Genomic DNA, 18,992 nt, shown 5'->3' with positions numbered 1-18,992 from the left:
TTCTGACTCCCGCCCTCAGGTGCTTGCCACCCACCCGGCTCACTTCGTTTCCGGGCCCCCCAACTCCGTCGTGCCCCCTGGCCTGACGAAAGTTGGCCTAAATAAGGCAGAATTCTACCAGAAATCATATCATGACATCCACGGATGATGATTTTCTTCACTTTCAAAGCCCCGGGGCCCCGGCGAGGACAGACGGTCTGGGTTTGACCTGGTGAGGAGCAGGGATGGGTGCAGTTTGTATAAAGCACATCCCCTACCATTATTCCCTAGGCTCCGCTCCTCAGCTAAGTGTGTGTGTCAGCGAATTATTCTCCTTAACGCCAGAGCTGGATTGAAGTGCCTCAAAATTCGATGTGCTTGGGATATCCTGGTCCCAGAATTTCAATACTTGGGGTCAGTGGAAATGGATATCGGTAATCCAGGCAAAACTGAGGTACAGAGGGAATCCTGAAGTTTGGTAGCTGAGCCTGTGGAAGGTTTGAAGAAACTATACCAGCCTCCGCCTGCAGCCAGGGCAGGTGGGGTGGCTGCCCTGGCCTGGAAACTCTTGCGGCACAATTAGGGATAACAGCTAGTTCATGTTACTATTGAAGATGCGGTCCCTTGTGGTATGCTTTTTCTTTTCTCTTGACTAAATTGTACAACTCTGATCACTCTGCCCCCACTCCATTCTCACTGCTCTTGAATCATCTCGATGTGGGGACTTAGGAGGTTGGCTGGGTCAGTAAATGATCATCTTTGCATCCATGTATTGGCTTTGGGACTTGCTATCTGTATCTTGTATCTGGCTATACAAGTGAAAGAAGCCTCAATCTGCTGCCTCTACTTCACCCCTGGATGGAAAAGTCTAGAACAGAGATCCTGGAATGAGCTCCAGGGGAATGCCTAAAAGTGGAGGAGATAAGCAAGACCGAGGACCATTGAGGACTTTCCTACTCTGGCCAGGAGACTGAGGTGTGTCCTAGGCTCTCCGATTTCAGCACCTCCCCTCAACTCATTCTGAGAATTGGCCACCCCACTTGGATGCTGGGTCTGCAAGAGACCTTGTGTCCTTCACATGCTCAGTGCCAAAGAGACTGGCACTGAGACTGATCAGATTTCCCAAGGAAGTCTATTTGCTATAAAATCCCCCCAAACAGCTTTTAGTAACTCCAGACATTTCACAGCGGGAACACAGGTCTTGGAGAGAGGTTTAACTCTTCAGCTTTAAAAGAAATAAACAAACAAAAAACCTTTCAATTGCCTGTCCTAGTAGCAGTGTCAAGGTTTACTATGTATTTTCCAGCTGCAGTGGGATGGGGAAACTGCCTCAAGACTCTCAGCAGCTTTGGGAAGAAAGAGCTCATCTAGGCGCCTCCAGTGGCCAAATTGCAACGGAAAATTTTTGTGTGGATGAGGGAATGGGGGATGCAATTTCATAGTTCCTTCTGTGGCCACATGTAGGCCAGGAAGTCCAAGCTCTGATCTGGGCTGTGCCTCTGCTTAACCTTGAAGAAGTGACCCCTTTGTTTGATATCTTTACAACCAGGGCCCTGGCATTCTAAGACCCAAGCTTCCAGCCCGAACAACTGTGGCATGTCTGTCCCTTCCTCAGCAACATTACAAACCTGTCCTCTACCCCATCCCAGGGCAAGGGAAAGTGTGTGCAGGGCTCTGGACCCGTGCTTCACATCCACCTACTGAGTACAGCTGTGCTTAGATTGACCCTGCCTGGCACTACTGCCTTCTCCATTCCAACTCTTCGTACTCTAGGAACTCATTTAGTCCATATTCTGGATGAGGAAACCATCTGTTGCACTGGTCTAACAGTTTCTAAGGCCTGCTCCACTCTCAGGCTACTCAGGGTCTCAGAAAGTGCTTTCACTGGCAGTTGGCACTGGAAATCTCTTAATTAGAAGCCTCTAAGCCCAGACGCCCATCTCTGATGTCTGTAGCAAGATGGCTCTGAGGTTGAGCCACTTCCCCTGAACCTCCAGCCTCTCACCTTCAGCTGCTGCATTCTGCAGTGCCCCCGGGACTAAGGTCCCGTTGTAGATTTCTGGCCTTAACAACCCCCAGCAAAATCAAGCTGCCTTTACAAACCGTAGTAAACATTTTATTTACAAATTTAAGGCGTCTTAAGTGCCTTTCAGCTACGACCCCTGGGGCGAGTCAGAGAAACAGTTTAGTCAAACACTTCACAGTCGAACCAGCTTGCTTCCGGAGAGAAGTGTTCGGCTGGTTAGCAGGACACTGAGACTCCCCTCTGCTCTGGGCAGTGCCCGCTGCAGCCAGCCGGAGCAGCGTGGGCCGAAGCGTGAATGTCGGGAGGTAGGCTCCACGCTGCGTCTCCTGTCCTGCCAAGTCGCCAACATACAGTAAGCACAAAACCCAGCTCATGGCTGGGAGGCTGCACGCAAGGCCTGGATCCCCTCCGCCCTAGTACAGTCTATACGCCGCCAAGCGCGCCTTTGGGTGGCTCGGGGCTTTTGGGAGCGCTGCTGGCTGTGGGCTGTGGCACAGGGAGAAGCTCCGAGGCGCCGCCGCAGCCGAGGCTGCTGGCGCAACCCGCACTGGTGCTGCTGCTACTAAGACTGCTGGCACTGCTGAAGCTGAAACTACTGCCGCCGCCGCCGCTGCTCCCACCGCTCCCAGCACTGCTGGCGCTCATGAGAGCGCCAGTGACCGGGGCCTTAATAACTGTTGTTTGGTGCAGAGAACGCTCAGCTCCCTCAGTCCGCTCCGTGTCGCTGGGGGCCATGTCCAGTGACTCGGAGTCGCTGCTCTCGCTCTCAGCCTCGCCTTCGGAGCGGCTGGGGCTCCTCTCGTCCTGCTCGCCATCTGCAGACGGGCCTCCACCTGATGGTTTCTCGCCAGCCTCCTTGTCCTTGTCTTTTTGGGCCTGGGCCTCCTTGGAGTGCCGCCACTTCATCCGCCGGTTCTGGAACCACACCTTCACCTGCCCCGCGCCACACGGGGAGACAAGAAGAGACACTGAGATGAGACCCAGGTTTGCTTCTATCCGACTCGCGTGCACCCGCAAGCCACCTCCCTGAGTGAGAAAGCAACGCTTACCTGGCGACTCTACCAAGGACCAGGCACTGTGGTAGGCGCAGGAGCCAAGGGGCAGCCAGGAATCCTGGTCTAGGGAGCCCACTAAGACCGTTTTCAAAATGCAACCCTCAGCCCCCAGGATTAAAATGACCTGGGTGACTATTGGAAAGGCAGATTCGTGCACCCGACCCCCAACATACTTTCTCTCTACTCTAAATCCATGCATTTTTTTTCTGGACCCCCATGAGAATCTGATTAAAGTTATGGACTCCTAGCCCAGAAAAATATACATGTACCCAAGATATTGCTTACAATGTCAAGGGTTTGGTGACCCAGTGTTAAGAATTCCTGCTCTAAATTGGCCCTCTCCTCTACTGCCACTACCCAAAGCCAGTCCTACAAAAGCAACACTTTTTTTTAAAAAAGGAAACATGAGGAGCAGAAAGGGAAAAGGGGTTTTAAACTGTTAATCACAGTAGGGTGGGGGCACTGTTGGGCTTTCAGTAAGACAGCATTTCTTTGGTGTGTTTGTACACAACAGCTGGTAAGGACCCTGCCCTTGTTAAGGATAAACAAATTCTCCTGGGGGCTCAGAAAACACTGAAATTAAATGTGTGCAAAGTGAAGGAAGGGTATAGAGATGGGGCAGAGAATCTATATAGATATATATGATCCCCTGGGGGACCCAGTGCGTTCACACAAGTTCCAGCTTCCTTTTTAAAAATAACATCCACAGCTGGTGGAAAACGGCTGGGCTCCTCCAGTGTGTGTGTGCATGTGTGTGTGTGTACTGGGGAGGAGAGTTGTGTAATGGAGGACAGAAAGAAACAGAGACAGCAATTGGGGGACCAAGGAGCTAAGAAAAAGAAGCCTGCCTCTGGCTTCTGCCCTGCTGGGGACAATCAGCACCCCAGAGCTAGAGCCAGTGCTACCGGGTGCACAAGAGTGACTCTTCCACAGTCAAAACTCGGGGGAAAAAAAAAAGTCCAGTTCTTAAATATAAGAAAAAAAATTTAATTCCTGCACAATACATTTCCTATTGTCTTGAAATAATCAGATAGGCAGAACCTGCTGAAATGCTCTTGGGTATTCCAAGAAAATCATTTTTCTTTCTTTCCCTCACCTTTCCCATTCCTTCAGATTTTCTTCAGAGCCTCAGCCTTGGAATGTGTGGCCTCTCCAAGCAGACTCCTTGCCCTCCTGGAGCTAACTAATTCCGTTTGAAATTATATTTTCACTTCCTCACAACTGGGGATTTCACAATCCAGCAGAAGCAGAAGGAGGTGGAGGAAAGAGGGAGGGTGAGAGGGAAAAAAAACCAGCAACAATCTCTTGGCTTTGGGTTTTTATCTTTTCTGAAATAAACTGCCTCCTACAGCGAATTGCACTACAGTTGAGTACATCGATGTTATTTCCAGCGGCTCTTTTGCTTTCTCCGTGGTTCTTTAGCCTGCTGGCCAAAATAAACATGCAGTGCTTGTTGACACACATCTTGGGGATGAGCTCTTCTCTCTGTCCTTCTCCCTCACCCCATCTCCACCCTCCTCTTCTCCTGCCTCAAGTTGCGTAGTCCACAAAGCCTCTTGAAAGTCAACATCTTGCGTTTCCACCGCAGGAGGCCTGTCAGCCGGGATGGAGGGGGCCTATCGGACTAGGCCGTGCGCTGCTGCCCGCCCGAGGGCGCTGTGCGCTGGAGCCGGAACTGCCTTACCTGTGCGTCGGTGAGGCCCAGCATCGCCGCCAGCTGCTTTCGGTCCGGCTTGGTCACGTACTTCTGAATCTCAAACCTTTTCTCCAGGCCTTTCCTCTGCAGGTTGGAGAACACAGCGCGAGACCATGAGCGCTTCCTTTTGTACGTCTGCGGCATGGTGTCCTTCGTGAGCACAGCGTAGGGACCTGCCGCAGAGCGGGAGCCAGAGGGAAGAAAGACAAGAGGGCTGTTCAGTACCCAGTCCTTGGCCTGCCGGCCTGGGGGTCCCCGTAAGGCTTGAAACCGTTTCGTGTTAACTGTCGATTCCACCCTCATTCAGAAAGCCCTTCGCGCATACACCGAATGGCCCCTCTAAGGAAGAATTTTACATGACAGTCGGAAGACCTAAAGCTAGCGTGGAGTGGAGAAGCCTGGAGGCTTGTCCTTTAATTCCAAGGGAAAAACATAAACCTCATGCGTGGCCATCAGGCCTACGAAGAGTAGACAAAAATGTCCCTCGGGCCTGAATAATGACAGCCCAGAATCATTGTGTGTGTGTGTGTTGTGTGTGTGTGTGTGTGTGTGTGTGTGTGTGTTATTCCTGCATGTGCCCAGGCACCCAGACGTAAGCTCGCCAAGCACAAGTGTTTGAGGTCATCCTAAAATGTGTGTATGTTAATAAGTAACATCGATGTCGATGCTGCATTTTTCAAGCCACCCTCTGGGGCGAAAGACTTTGAGAAAGCCCCCCACCCCATCGTCCACGCGCACACTTTCTGGGCTCTCCATGCACACCTACCCCTTTTTAAGGGGAACCTTCCAAAGCGAGCGCTAGCTCGCTGAGAAATCTTTCGGTTTCTCTCTCCTGACTCCGTAGCCTCCCGCCCCAACTTTGAGATTGCGACACAGCAGCCGCCCTGGAGGCGTCAGTCCTGAGATTTCTGACTGTCAGTCGGCTTGCCCGTTAGGCAGTACTCTGGAGTTTTTCGGTACCTGGAAACGTGTCTTGAAACTGATGCTGAACTGAATTTCTTGGGTTCGAGCTTAAGGGATTCAGGATGGCAGAAGCCTCGTTAATGGGATCTAGAGATGCGAAGAACTGGCCGGCGGAGGGCTGCAGGCCTGAGAGGTGCACCCCCGCGGGCCGCCCACCGGTTAGCAGGGACGTGAGATCTGGGGACAAGGGAAAAGGATAGCAGGTTACATCTCGGGCACACTCACACTCTCCGCTGATTTGTTCCTCCCCTTCCCCCTTGCCCTGGATTCACTTTTATTGAGCGAAGTCACGAGAGAACCCGTCTCGGCGCTGAAACCTCTCTCTCCTAACAGTTGCCAAGGAGCGACGCACGAAAAGTTCCTGTGTGTCCCTCACGTCCACATGCACGCGTATATTAAGTAAAGGCTTTACATAAATCGGCTTACGGCCTTACTTTCACGTGCCTTCCAAGAACCCCACAGACCCAAAACCTCCGCCCCAAGGAGGCCCCATTCTGCCCGCTCATCTAGGCGGTTTTGTTTATTATTTACATTTCCTGGGTGAATTTTTTACCAGAAATCAGATAAATGCGAAAGTGTTTCCCAAAAATGCTTTAGCTGTCAGAAAATATAATTCTGTCTCTAGACACGTTATTAAAGAGATCAAAGTCATTTTAGCAGATAATTACACTAACCATTTTTATAAACATTGATTCTAAGACGTGTTTTTAAAGAATCCCTGGAATAATGTTTTTGTTTGTTTTACATAGAACAGGTGAGTTTTATACCTAATGTTTTGTAGTTTTCTTACAATTCGTTTTCTTCTCTCCCATTTTACCGATTTGTCCTTAATTGTAAAAACACTCAAAGGAACCCCAAGCCAGCCCGGGGTCCCGGGAGTGGGTCAGTGGTCAGAGGCCTGCAGCCTCCAGTCCAAGACCTACCTCTCAGCGTGTTGCCTTCTTTGACTTTTGGGTCAAATTCTGCAGATAAAATGCGGTCAATTCCAAATTTGAGGTCTTTGCTGGAGGGGGCCGGGGCCGAGCCACTGTGGTGGGGGTTCGGGACCACTCGCGTCCCAGAGGCCGGGGGCTGCAGGGCGCCAGCCCGAGGCGGAGGTGGAGGCTGTTGCTGCGGCGGCTGTTGCTGCTGCGGCTGTTGCTGTTGCTGTTGTTGTTGCTGCGGGTGATGGTGGTGGTAGGCGGCTGAGAGAGGAGACAGCCGCTGCGGGAAGCCAGCCGGGACTTCGGAGGGCGCCACCACTGGGGTGGGTCGAAGCGGGGATCTGGCCGCCGCTTGGAAAGAGGCGTGCGGGTGAACCGAGCCCAAGTGCGCGGTGAGGGCGGCGGCCGAGGCCCCTGCCAGGCCCTCCGGGGCCGCCCCCAGGTCCCCCACGCCGGCATGCAGAATGTCTGCGATGCAGAAGGAGGGCTTCTTGACGGCGGCGGGGTCCAAGGGGAAGGAGCAGCCGCCAGGGCCGGTCGAGGAGCAGTAAGCGGCCGACCAGAGGCTGAAGTTGGAGGCGTAGAAGGGAGCCAGCCCGGCTGCGAACATCCTGCCGGGGTGAGCCCCGCGGCTGCCGCAGTCCAGCCGGACCGGGTGGATGGGCGCGCGGGGAGCGGCACGCGAGTCCCGGAGAGGGCGGCCGCAGCCGAGGACGATCCGCTTTCGCTTCTCCGCCCGCACTGAAGAAGAGAGGCCGGGAGCCCTAGCGCCACCGAGGGAGGAGGCGAGGGCCGGATCTCGGCCGGTCACCGCCTCGCTCCCTGGCCTCGCTTTAAAGGCGGCGCGGCGCCCGCACTCCTCGCGGGCTGGAGGCGAATGAGGGGCGCTGGGGCCGCGGGGCGGGCGGGGGAGCCAGGGAGACGGGAGCCGGACACTGCAAGAAAACCCAAACAGCTAAGCCCTAAGAGCTAAATTTAAAACAACAACAATAATAATCCGTTAGTTAGGGGGAAAAAAAAGTAATAGAAAAAAAAAAAACTCGTCTCTAAAAACTCCCAAAGTTTTGGCAGGAGCTTTAGAGTCAGGCCCGGGGTAGGACCTCGATCCGAGCGCTCATTGGTCATCCTCATGACCAATGGGAGTGGGGAGTGGAGGGGAATTAGGAAGGAGGGGGCGTGGCCGGGCCCGAGCCCCGCCCCGGCCACGCCAAAGTGTTTGCTGCGGACGCGTGGGCTTAGTAACGCACATCGCAGTGAGTCTTGCTACTCTGCGTAGGGGCCAGGCAGCCGCTCCGGAGGGCTCTAACTCTCTTCTAATTTCTTCAGCTCCGAACCGCCACGGGGCAAGGAGGATTGGTCACAGGAGCTTTCCTGAAGCGCTTGTCACCCGGGGCGAGTTGGGGGAGTGGGGAAGGGACGGTTATCTCACTCTTTTTTTTTTTTTTTTTTTTTTTGAGACGGAGTCTTGCTCTGTCACCCAGGCTGGAGTGCAGTGGCCGGATCTCAGCTCACTGCAAGCTCCGCCTCCTGGGTTTACGCCATTCTCCTGCCTCAGCCTCCCGAGTAGCTGGGACTACAGGCGCCCGCCACCTCGCCCGGCTAGTTTTTGTATTTTTTAGTAGAGACGGGGTTTCACCGTATTCACCAGGATGGTCTCGAACTCCTGACCTCGTGATCCGCCCGTCTCGGCCTCCCAAAGTGCTGGGATTACAGGCTTGAGCCACCGCGCCCGGCCTATCTCACTCTTTAGGGCTATGCAAAGCCCGCCTCCCGGTGGAGAGCAGAGAGCAGTTTGGACCCTTTGCTTCCCTTCTCTTGACCTCATTCTGCTTTTATTCCAGGAGTCCGTGTCCTCGGCAAAGCCCCTCATCTTTCTTGGACCCTTGCCCAAATGTTGCCACCCTGAGTCCCGGCCCAACTCAGCACCACGTCCGCCCTGTGCCTCCCTGGAGATCCTCGGGGAAGCGAGGAGGAGGGGCGACCGCAAATTAGTTTTATTCTGAGCTGTCACACAGTGACAACTTGAACGAGTGACTTTTCAAACAAAATAAGACGGATGGCTCCAAACGTCTCCCTTAGACGCAGCCAAACCTTTCCCCGGAGCCTCAGAGGCTACAAAACAGGCTGCCTCCAGAAACCCGGGAGCTGCACGCGCGTCCCTCCTTTGCAGGAGGTTGTAGGAAATGTTAGCCTCCCTCCTCCACCACATCTCCGGATCACGTGGAGTTCGTTGTTTTGCAAGTGCCCACAAGAGCAGATTTCCGTGGGGTTCAATATTGCTTTCAATTCTGTGACAGCTTCCCCAGGAACCCCTTGGGCCTGGTCGCAGGAGGAGCTGCAGTGGTGGTCAACGTCTTCCATTAGTGCCTTGGGTCTTTAGAACGCAGGGTGGTGGTAGTGGGGGTTTTGTGCAACATCAACATCTCTATTTTAAGAATTTGTTCTCTTTTAAATTATAGTCAGAATGGATTTCCCCACCCCTCTCCCAAACAAACCACAGGCCACCCAGATAAGCTGTTCTTGCATATTTTCAGGAAGAAAATAAAATAACACGAATAATGAAACCACGAAATCTTTTGTTTTCGATTGCCCTAATAAGCATCTCCTAACAGAGATTCTGTGGCATTTTTATTTCCCTTCAGCACGAAGGCTCCTCACCAAATAAACCCAGAAAGGCAAGTGAACTTGCCATGCCTATCTCAAGTTCAGGGTTTGGACTTACAAAATTAATTTCTGGTGGCTTCTCTAGCCCCTTGATGCAGATGCTATCCTTTTAAGCTTCTGACTTTCTCCTGGAAAATTTCAATCACTTCCGATCAACCAGCACTAAGATCTCTCCCTCTCCCTCTCTCTCCCTCCTCCCGCCCTCCAGCTCTCCTGCTCTCCGGCTCTCCGGCTCTCTTATTGCAAGGTTTTCTTCCCCTGCTCCACGCAGCCAGGAGAGAGGTGCTATTTCCAGAGACAGATGGGTGTGTTTGGCTGAGGGCAAGGGTACCTGGGGCGACAGACGTAATAAGACCAGTCTTTCTGTGTCAAGCTGAAGGCAAAGGAGCGACAAGTACAACATGGGCAACTGAGGCGCTGGCTGAGGGTTCTGGTGAGCCTTCGGTGTAAGTGTGCGTAGCGGAGGCCGTGAGCCGTCTCCTTTCTAGTGCCACTTCCAGTTTGATTGTGATTCTAATTTGACTGCAAACATTTAGACCTCGGCCTAAGCCCAAACTCACGGTTGTGAAAGAGGTGCATTTACTCCTTACCGAGGCAGCGCCGCGCGCCCTCACCCTCTGTCTTAAGAAATAAGACTCCCCTATCCGCATTCATCCTTTCCAAGGTTTGCGACGCTCCGGGTTGGGCACGGGATGCAGACCCGGGGGAATGCGGGCCCTCGCGAGTTCCCTGAGGCGCCCACAACTCGCATCTGCCGAGATTCAAGACCCGGAGCGCTGGGCAGATGTGGCAAAAGCGAGGCCCCGAGGCCTGCCGAGTCCTTGCGGCGCCGCGAGCCTCCCTTTCTCCGCCAGGCCAGTGGCTGGATTGCAAGTTGCAACTTCGCCCGCGCGCCCCTTGCTCTCCCAGGCCTCGGCTTCCTTGCAATCGCATCGGCGCCATCCAAGGCCTTACTCCCAGCTCCCGGAGGCAAACGCGAAAAGCAAGTCTTTGGAGCGACCCCCGCCGCCCCCTCAACCGCTTCCCCAGGCCCAAGCCTGGCCCCTGCAGGCCCCTCGCCGAGTTCTGAGCCCGCAGACTCCCGCCCTCCTTACTCCCCACTCTTCAGAACCAAGAAAGCAGCAGGAAACCCTGGGCTCGCCGGAGTTCAGGTCATCTCCTGTTTTTTGATGGGCTCAAACTCGGACTAAATGAGCGGATGTGCCTGCGAGATTGGTCTCAAAATAGAAGCGGCCTTAGTATTTTAGGATACTGCAGAAATCCTTATTTCTTCCGGAGAAAAACTCTATAATGACTCCTAGCACTTCCCCTTTCAATATTTGTGCAACTTTATCTCCACCGGCAAGTTGCTCGGGTGACGCAAATCCGCCCTTGTGTATTACAACTACCAAAATAAATGCACGGAAATCAATTCCCTTCTAGCAATGAAAATATAAATATACAGCTGCGACTTTCCCCTTTAATCTTTGCTTTCCGAGCGGCTCCGGGCTGTGGCGAAATGAACTGGCCCAGAGCTATTGAGCCGGGCAGGGAGGTCCTGAGGGCAGAGGCGAGGGCTCCCCAGGGCCTGGTAGCCATGGGGGTTGAGGATCTAACAGGAAAGAAAAGCGCCTGGCCAAACCGAATTAACCTGAGCTTGGTCTACGCAGCGGAGACTCTAACTGTGGCTTCATTTTTTGGGAAAATGTCGCATTGGCTGGGGTTTCTGATCTTTCTGACTTCTGTCTTTAATGCTTTCAACTCATCGCTTCACTTTTCCTAGTTAGACATAGCCAAAGACGATTTCAGCATACTGGGAATGGATAAGATTAGACAAGGTTCTTTCTATAATTTAACAATATAGCTTATGGGTACTTAGGGTTTAAAGGGGACCTGAATCAGGGGCTTATGCAATGACTGAGGCAAGAGATGGGTTTTACCATCCTTTGGTTCTCCCTGTCTTTGGAGCTTCCATATTTAAATTATCAGTGCAGATTTTTGTCCCAAAACCAGAGTCACAGATCTACACTGAGCATAGGTCAATTATAATGAATGCTGGGCCTTGTGTATTACAGGACCATAACTCTGCAAGGGCTTGAACTGGCTATATCGGCTATCTGTTTTGCTTTTCTTGTACATTCTGAGCAAAATAATGTGCAAGGCAGATGCTCTGTGGACTTGGGAACCCCTCTCCTCTGAATTTCAAATATTCTTGCAAACATGGTACCTACTGGCTTCAAGAAAAGAGATGGAAATAATTAAATATTTACAATCAGAAAGAAAAAGAAACACAGCTTATCCAGCTACTTGAGAATTCAAGAAATTTACAGCAATGTAGGAATCTGTGTATACTGTGCCTGTCTTCCTGCCAGCTGGAGATTTATGGATCACTGGGCCCAGCAGTCATACTTAGTAGTGGATATGGGAGTTCTGTTCTTTGCGGGTATCAGACACTAGAGATTAGGACCCTAATGACCCCTCACAGACATATCCCCTACCCACACACACGTACTTTGGCCTATTCTAAGTAAGACACAACTCTCTTTTCTTGGAGACCTTAGAGTTATTCCAGAATTTCTGAGTTTTGAGAAAAGTTGGACTTTTCTATGGGGTGAGAAAAGCAAATAATGCAATAGAGCTACAAGCATCCATAGCTATTTGATTTATTCTTTTTCCTTTTCTCCATTTCCCAGATGTGGCAGATTTGCAGGTGGCTAGCTCTCTATTTGGCTGTGGCCCTGCCCTTGAACTTTAGCCAAAGGTCTTGCTCTAAAGTTTCAGACAGCCTTTTGGCTCTGATTCCATTTGCCCTTTCCCCTCATAGGGCAATATCTCACATAGGAAATATATGAGATATTTCCCTTCCCTCACTACTAAGATATACCACTTTACATATATGTACCCATCTCTCTCTCTCTCACACACACACACACACACACACACACACACACACACACAGTCTCTGGGAATCTTAGAAATGGCAGGGGGTGGGGAAGGGAAGGCAGGGAGTTTGGGATTTGTTGCTGTTTCAAAGAGCGCTTCTCTGCCGCTCCAAGTCATCCTCTCTACATCCAGCCAAGAAAGACCCCAAATCTCATAAAAACCTACAGCAGAACCCATTTCAACATGACACATTATAACAGACTCATATATGTTTACAATGAAATCATAAGAGTAAAATATGACAGCCTATCTGTAGCATATATGAGCTTACATACTTCTTTGCACAGGCTTCTATTTAGTAGCTGTAAATGGTGCTCTCCCACTCCCAATACATTAGCCACTCATCTTGGATTTGTTGCCTGAATTATTGAATCTGAATGGCTGGTTGTTAAAGTAGGAGAAGGAAGAGTAGGTGAAAATCATATATCCAAAACAGGGAGGGATGAAAGGTGTTCCCAAAGCAGTATTTCTCTAAACAAACAAATAAACCTTCTTCCCTTTGAGACAGGTTTTCAAATTAGAGCACAGGTTCTAAGGCCAGAAGAGGGACTCAGGCCCAGACTAAAAAGCAGTCATGGGAAGGGATCTTCTTTTTTTTTTTTTTTTTTTTTTTTTTTTTTTTTGAGGCGGAGTCTCGCTCTGTCGCCCGGACTGGAGTGCAGTGGCCGGATCTCAGCTCACTGCAAGCTCCGTCTCCCAGGTTTACGCCATTCTCCTGCCTCAGCCTCCCGAGTAGCCGGGACTACAGGCGCCCGCCACCTCGCCCGGCTAGTTTTTGTATTTTTAGTAGAGACGGGGTTTCACCGTGTTAGCCAGGATGGTCTCGATCTCCTGACCTCGTGATCCGCCCGTCTCGGCCTCCCAAAGTGCTGGGATTACAGGCTGAGCCACCGCGCCCGGCCGGGAAGGGATCTTCTGAAGGGAAAGAATCCTGGAGTCAATGAGAGGGATTTTGCAGATAAAGCCAAACGGTTGTTGTCCCCGTCTCAGTGGTCCTAATCTGCCCACCAGCACCCACCATAACTGGGACAGCCCTGGATTTAATGACGGACTGCCCCCAGCCCTGTCCCAGCCCACTACGCCCAGGCATCTCCCTCCCTGGAGGAGCCCACCTAGTACTGAAAGTTGGTTCTCTGCTGACACCTGCTGGACCATCTCCACATTGTTTTCTGGCTGTAACCATCCTGTGCCAGCAATATTGTTATGATGAAAGTTGACTCTTCCTTTTGTAAAAATGCAGGTTTCTAAAATTGGCTTTGACTAGCAGCTGTTTCCTTCCATATTGCAACAATATGGGAAGATTTTGTACTATGTGTTTAAAATCACTAGACCGGGCAAGGGAAGCAGTCATGGTTCAGGAATAATACTGTGTACATTTTACAGATCTCAAGGTCAATTCACATTTATTGTCTCACTTCTTTGAAATAGCCAACTGTAGGATACCGATGAGGGATTACTGTCCCATTTGACTTTAGGAAGTTGATCTTCAGAAAGGTTAAGTGGCTTGCCCAAGGTGACGTAGTTGGGAAATGGTGTTGGAGGGAACAGAGGCTAGGTTTTCTGGTTCATCAACCAGTATATACCATTCAGCCAATTTCTTCAGGGAAAATGGTTTATTCAGAGGAAAAACTCTTTGCCCTCAATCAGAATGTGTATTGACTTCAAACAAGGAGCTGGAGAAAAGAAGTATGTCTAATCCAGACATACTACCCTACCCTGAAATTTCTTTCTCTCCTCAGCATTAAATGTGGAGACTTCCTTGCCTCCCAGTATCATGCCACTAGTCAAATTCTAATTTGGCATCTACCCAAATGAGGTCCAAATTTGATTTGAGTAGATACTCCAAATCAGAATTCAACGAGTAGCATGATACTGTGTTCAAATCACATCTGCAAATGAAAATAAATCCCTCAGTTGATAATTCAGTTTTGTCTTTGCATTAATAAAAGTAAATCATTTTGACTATTTAAAATATCCAACCAACTAGATAGTTTGCCTAGGAAGGCATTTTTCTAAACCTTCTCACCCACCCTCCTTGCCCTCCATCATAACATCCTGGTCACTTTTTTCCATTGCAACTGGAAAGCAGTATATTTTGGTTGCCATCAAAGCCCTGACTTCAAACTCTATGACCCTCTGAATGTGAGAATGTCTCTCAGCTTCCAATGCTTCATCCCTCTCTCTAGTATTACCCTCATCTCCCCACCCTACTCTTTTTCCCACAGCAGCCATGTGCAATGGAGATTTCTACAGGAAGCATGACATGTGAGGTGCTCAAGAGGCAGGAGCTTAAGAAGCCTGTGAGCAGATTTTAAGAGGTTTCTATGCAGATCCCAGAAGCAGGCATCCTTGATAGCAGGGAGCCTCAAAGCAGACATAGTGTTCCCTGTTATTCTGGTCTGCTGGTAGATAAGAGGCTTTCAGTTGCTCTCCCCACTCTTTTGCTTCTTTTCCCTCCCCCATAACAAATATTATTTTAGTAATCAAGGTCATATAGAATCTTCTGAAATTTCTTAGAATTTTTCAAACTTACTGCCAACCTCCCTGGTTGAGAATTTCCTTTCGTCATGCCTAGATAGAGAGAAATGGTGAGTTCTAGGGCCATGCACTCTGCTAAGCACTCTACAGACATTATCTCATATGATTCTAATTTTTTTTTTTTTTATTTTTTAGAGGTGGGGTCTCACTATGTTGCCCAGTCTGGTCTCAAACTCCTAGCATCAAACAATCCTCTCATCTTGGCATCCCAAAGTTCTGGGATTACAGGCGTGAGCCACTGGATCTGACTCTCTCTCACGTGCTTCTAAAAACAAGTTCAGGAAGGAGCTATCATTATTTCCATTTTACTTGGGGGTAAGGGAGGCCTAGAATGGTTAAGTAACTTACCTAAGGTCACAGTAAGTAGGGCACATTGAATTTGAAGCCGCATTTTTTAGCCATTAGGCTTCTTGATCATTGTTAAAGTTTAATTTTTATGTCAACTTGACTTGGCCATGGGATGCCCAGATAAACACGATTCTGGGTGTGTCCATGAGGGTGTTTCTGGATGACATTAACATTTGAGTTGGCAGACTGAGTAAAGCAGATTTCTCTCCCCAGTGTGGGTAGGCCTCATCCAATCCATTGGAGGCCTACATAGAACAAAAAGCTGAGTAAGGAGAATTTACTCTCTCTGCCTGTTTTCAACTGAGATATTGGTATTCTCCTGCACTGATGGAATTTACACCATCAGCTCTCCTGGGTCTCCAGCGTGTAGGCAGCAGATCATGAAACTTCTAAGCCTCCATAATTGCTTGAGCAAACTCTATAGTTAGTAGGAGACCCCAGTTTCTGCGTGCAGCAATGGCCTGCTGTGTGCACATGATTACCTACCTTTCCTGAAAGCTGAGACCTCACTCTGCTTGGTTTCCTTTTCAGCTCTTCCCAGTTAACTCTCTCAAGGTCAAATAAATTAAAACTGTTAAAAAAAAAATGGTGAGGTAGAGGCAGTGACACTTAGCCTCAATCAAATATCCATGGTTGATTCTATGATGAGCAGGAATTGATAATCACAACTCTTCATTATAGTTTGCCTTGAACTATATGTTTAATATGACAATAAGAATTTTTTTTTGAGTCAGGGTCTCACTGTTGTCCGGGCTGGAGTGCAGTGGCACGCTCATGGCTCACTGCAGCCTTGACCTCCTGGGCTCAAGCAATCTGCCCACCTCAGCCTCCCAAGTAGCAGAGACTACAAGTATGCACCACCACACCTGGCTAATTTGTGTGTGTGTGTGTGTAGAGAAGGGGTTTCACCACATCGCCCAGGCTGGTCTCGAACTCCCGAGCTCAAGTGATCTGCACACCTCAGTCCTGCAAAGTGCTGGGAATACAAGCATAAGCCACTGTGCCCAACTGAAACATGTTTAATATAATTATTTGATAAACTTGGTTGTAACGTTATTTTTACGTGTTCACTGTGTTATTTTCAATAAATTCCTCTTCTTAATGCTTTCAACATAGGTTCCATTGTGAAAGCAGTTTGGTGTTTGTTTGTTTGTTTGTTTGTTTGTTTGTTTGTTGAGAAAGAGTCTTACTCCATCGCCCAGGCTGGAGTGCAGTGGCATGATCTCGGCTCACTGCAACCTCTGCCTCCCAGGCTCAATCGATTCTCCTGCCTCAGCCTCCCGAGTAGCTGGGGTTACAGGCGCCTGCCAACACGCCGAGCTAATTTTTGTATTTTTAGTAGAGACAGGGTTTCACCATGTTGGCCAGGCTGGTCTTGAACTTCTGGCCTCAAATAATCCACCCGCCTCGGCCACCCAAAGTGCTGAGATTATAGGCATGAGCCACTGCACCCGGCCAGCAGTTTGGTTTTTTAAAGCAGGAATATCTCTACAGATTTGTTAAGTTGGGTGTTACTTAAGAAACAGAGAAAAATCTGCGTGTTTGCAGAGCTATCATGTGAACGATGTAATTTTAATCCTATGACTGGAGACAGTAATGGGGACTAGGTCTTGGAGAGACTGGGGGAATCTCAAATCCAGACCTAACAATTGTATATAATCCCAGTGGAGAAGTGAGGCATCCAAAGAAGCCCATATGGCTGCACAAGGGGCTCTTCAGTAGGCTTCAATCTTTAAAAAAGCATATAGCAAAACAGGAGTTTACAAAGACAAAGTCCAAGAGAGTGGCAGTAACCTCTAAGTGCACTTGCAGAATGCCTAGAGTCCATGGTGAAGTTAGACTTGTAAAGTATGTGATTGGTAGCAAACAGGACTTTTAAATCTATGCCAATTGTGAATGGAAGTTCATTCATGATTTGGCTCTCTGTTTGTCTGTTACTGGTGTATAAGAATGCTTGTGGTTTTTGCACATTAATTTTGTATCCTGAGACTTTGCTGAAGTTGCTTATCAGCTTAAGGAGATCTTGGGCTGAGACAATGGGGTTTTCTAAATATACAATCATGTCATTTGCAAACAGGGACAATTTGACTTCTTCTTTTCCTAACTGAATACCCTTGATTTCTTTCTCTTGCCTGATTGCCCTAGCCAGAACTTCCAACACGATGTTGAATAGGAGTGGTGAGAGAGGGCATCCCTGTCTTGTGCCAGTTTTCAAAGGGAATTTTTCCAGTTTTTGCCCATTCAGTATGATATTAGCTGTGGGTTTGTCATAAATAGCTCTTATTATTTTGAGGTACGTTCCATCAATACCGAATTTATTGAGCGTTTTTAGCATGAAGGGCTGTTGAATTTTGTCAAAAGCCTTTTCTGCATCTATTGAGATAATCATGTGGTTCTTGTCTTTGGTTCTCTTTATATGCTGGATTACGTTTATTGATTTGCGAATGTTGAACCAGCCTTGCATCCCAGGGATGAAGCCCACTTGATCATGATGGATAAGCTTTTTGATGTGCTGCTGAATCCGGTTTGCCAGTATTTTATTGAGGATTTTTGCATCGATGTTCATCAGGGATATTGGTCTAAAATTCTCTTTTTTTGTTGTGTCTCTGCCAGGCGTTGGTATCAGGATGATGTTGGCCTCATAAAATGAGTTAGGGAGGATTCCCTCTTTTTCTATTGATTGGAATAGTTTCAGAAGGAATGGTACCAGCTCCTCCTTGTACCTCTGGTAGAATTCGGCTGTGAATCCATCTGGTCCTGGACTTTTTTTGGTTGGTAGGCTATTAATTATTGCCTCAATTTCAGAGCCTGCTATTGGTCTATTCAGGGATTCAACTGCTTCCTGGTTTAGTCTTGGAAGAGTGTAAGTGTCCAGGAAATTATCCATTTCTTCTAGATTTTCTAGTTGATTTGCATAGAGTTGTTTATAGTATTCTCTGATGGTAGTTTGTATTTCTGTGGGGTCGGTGGTGATATCCCCTTTATCATTTTTTATTGCATCTATTTGATTCCTCTCTCTTTTCTTCTTTATTAGTCTTGTTAGCGGTCTGTCAATTTTGTTGATCTTTTCAAAAAACCAACTCCCAGATTCATTGATTTTTTGGAGGGTTTTTTGTGTCTCTATCGCCTTCAGCTCTGCTCTGATCTTAGTTATTTCTTGCCTTCTGCTAGCTTTTGAATGTGTTTGCTCTTGCCTCTCTAGTTCTTTTAATTGTGATGTTAGAGTGTCAATTTTAGATCTTTCCTGCTTTCTCTTGTGGGCATTTAGTGCTGTAAATTTCCCTCTACACACTGCTTTAAATGTGTCCCAGAGATTCTGGTATGTTGTATCTTTGTTCTCATTGGTTTCAAAGAACATCTTTATTTCTGCCTTCATTTCGTTATGTACCCAATAGTCATTCAGGAGCAGGTTGTTCAGTTTCCATGTAGTTGAGCGGTTTTGATTGAGCCTGCATTGCCAAGACAATCCTAAGTCAAAAGGACAAAGCTGGAGGCGTCACGCTACCTCACTTCAAACTATACTACAAGGCTACAGTAACCAAAACAGCATGGTACTGGTACCAAAACAGAGATATAGACCAATGGAACAGAACAGAGTCCTCAGAAATAATATCACACATCTACAGCCATCTGATCTTTGACAAACCTGAGAGAAACAAGAAATGGGGAAAGAATTCCCTATTTAATAAATGGTGCTGGGAAAATTGGCTAGCCATAAGTAGAAAGCTGAAACTGGATCCTTTCCTTACTCCTTATACGAAGATTAATTCAAGATGGATTAGAGACTTAAATGTTAGACCTAATACCATAAAAACCCTAGAAGAAAACCTAGGTAGTACCATTCAGGACATAGGCACGGGCAAGGACTTCATGTCTAA

General features: G+C 48.7%; 1 protein-coding gene and 1 long non-coding RNA gene across 2 annotated transcripts in view; one reads left to right on the top strand and one right to left on the bottom strand.

Moving 5' to 3' along the window:
* Nucleotides 1-2,073: 2,073 nt before the first annotated feature.
* Nucleotides 2,074-7,708, bottom strand: HLX (H2.0 like homeobox). Its single transcript, XM_033196019.1, has 4 exons — nt 6,643-7,708; nt 5,717-5,896; nt 4,745-4,929; nt 2,074-2,938 (listed from the first exon to the last, which is right to left on the bottom strand). Exons 1-4 carry the CDS (start codon nt 7,250-7,252, stop codon nt 2,429-2,431), a joined length of 1,485 nt encoding a protein of 494 aa, XP_033051910.1. The 5' UTR covers nt 7,253-7,708; the 3' UTR covers nt 2,074-2,428.
* LOC117074503 overlaps nt 6,970-18,992 on the top strand; it is a 53,530-nt gene continuing 41,507 nt past the window's right edge. The window contains exon 1 of the long non-coding RNA XR_004433602.1: nt 6,970-7,261. This is a non-coding gene — a long non-coding RNA (uncharacterized LOC117074503). The remainder of the gene's footprint in view (nt 7,262-18,992) is intronic.

The sequence above is a fragment of the Trachypithecus francoisi genome, unplaced genomic scaffold (genome assembly GCF_009764315.1).
Source record: "Trachypithecus francoisi isolate TF-2019V2 unplaced genomic scaffold, Tfra_2.0 Lachesis_group5, whole genome shotgun sequence".
NCBI lineage: Eukaryota > Metazoa > Chordata > Mammalia > Primates > Cercopithecidae > Trachypithecus > Trachypithecus francoisi.
This window is presented reverse-complemented; position numbering and strand designations above follow the sequence as displayed.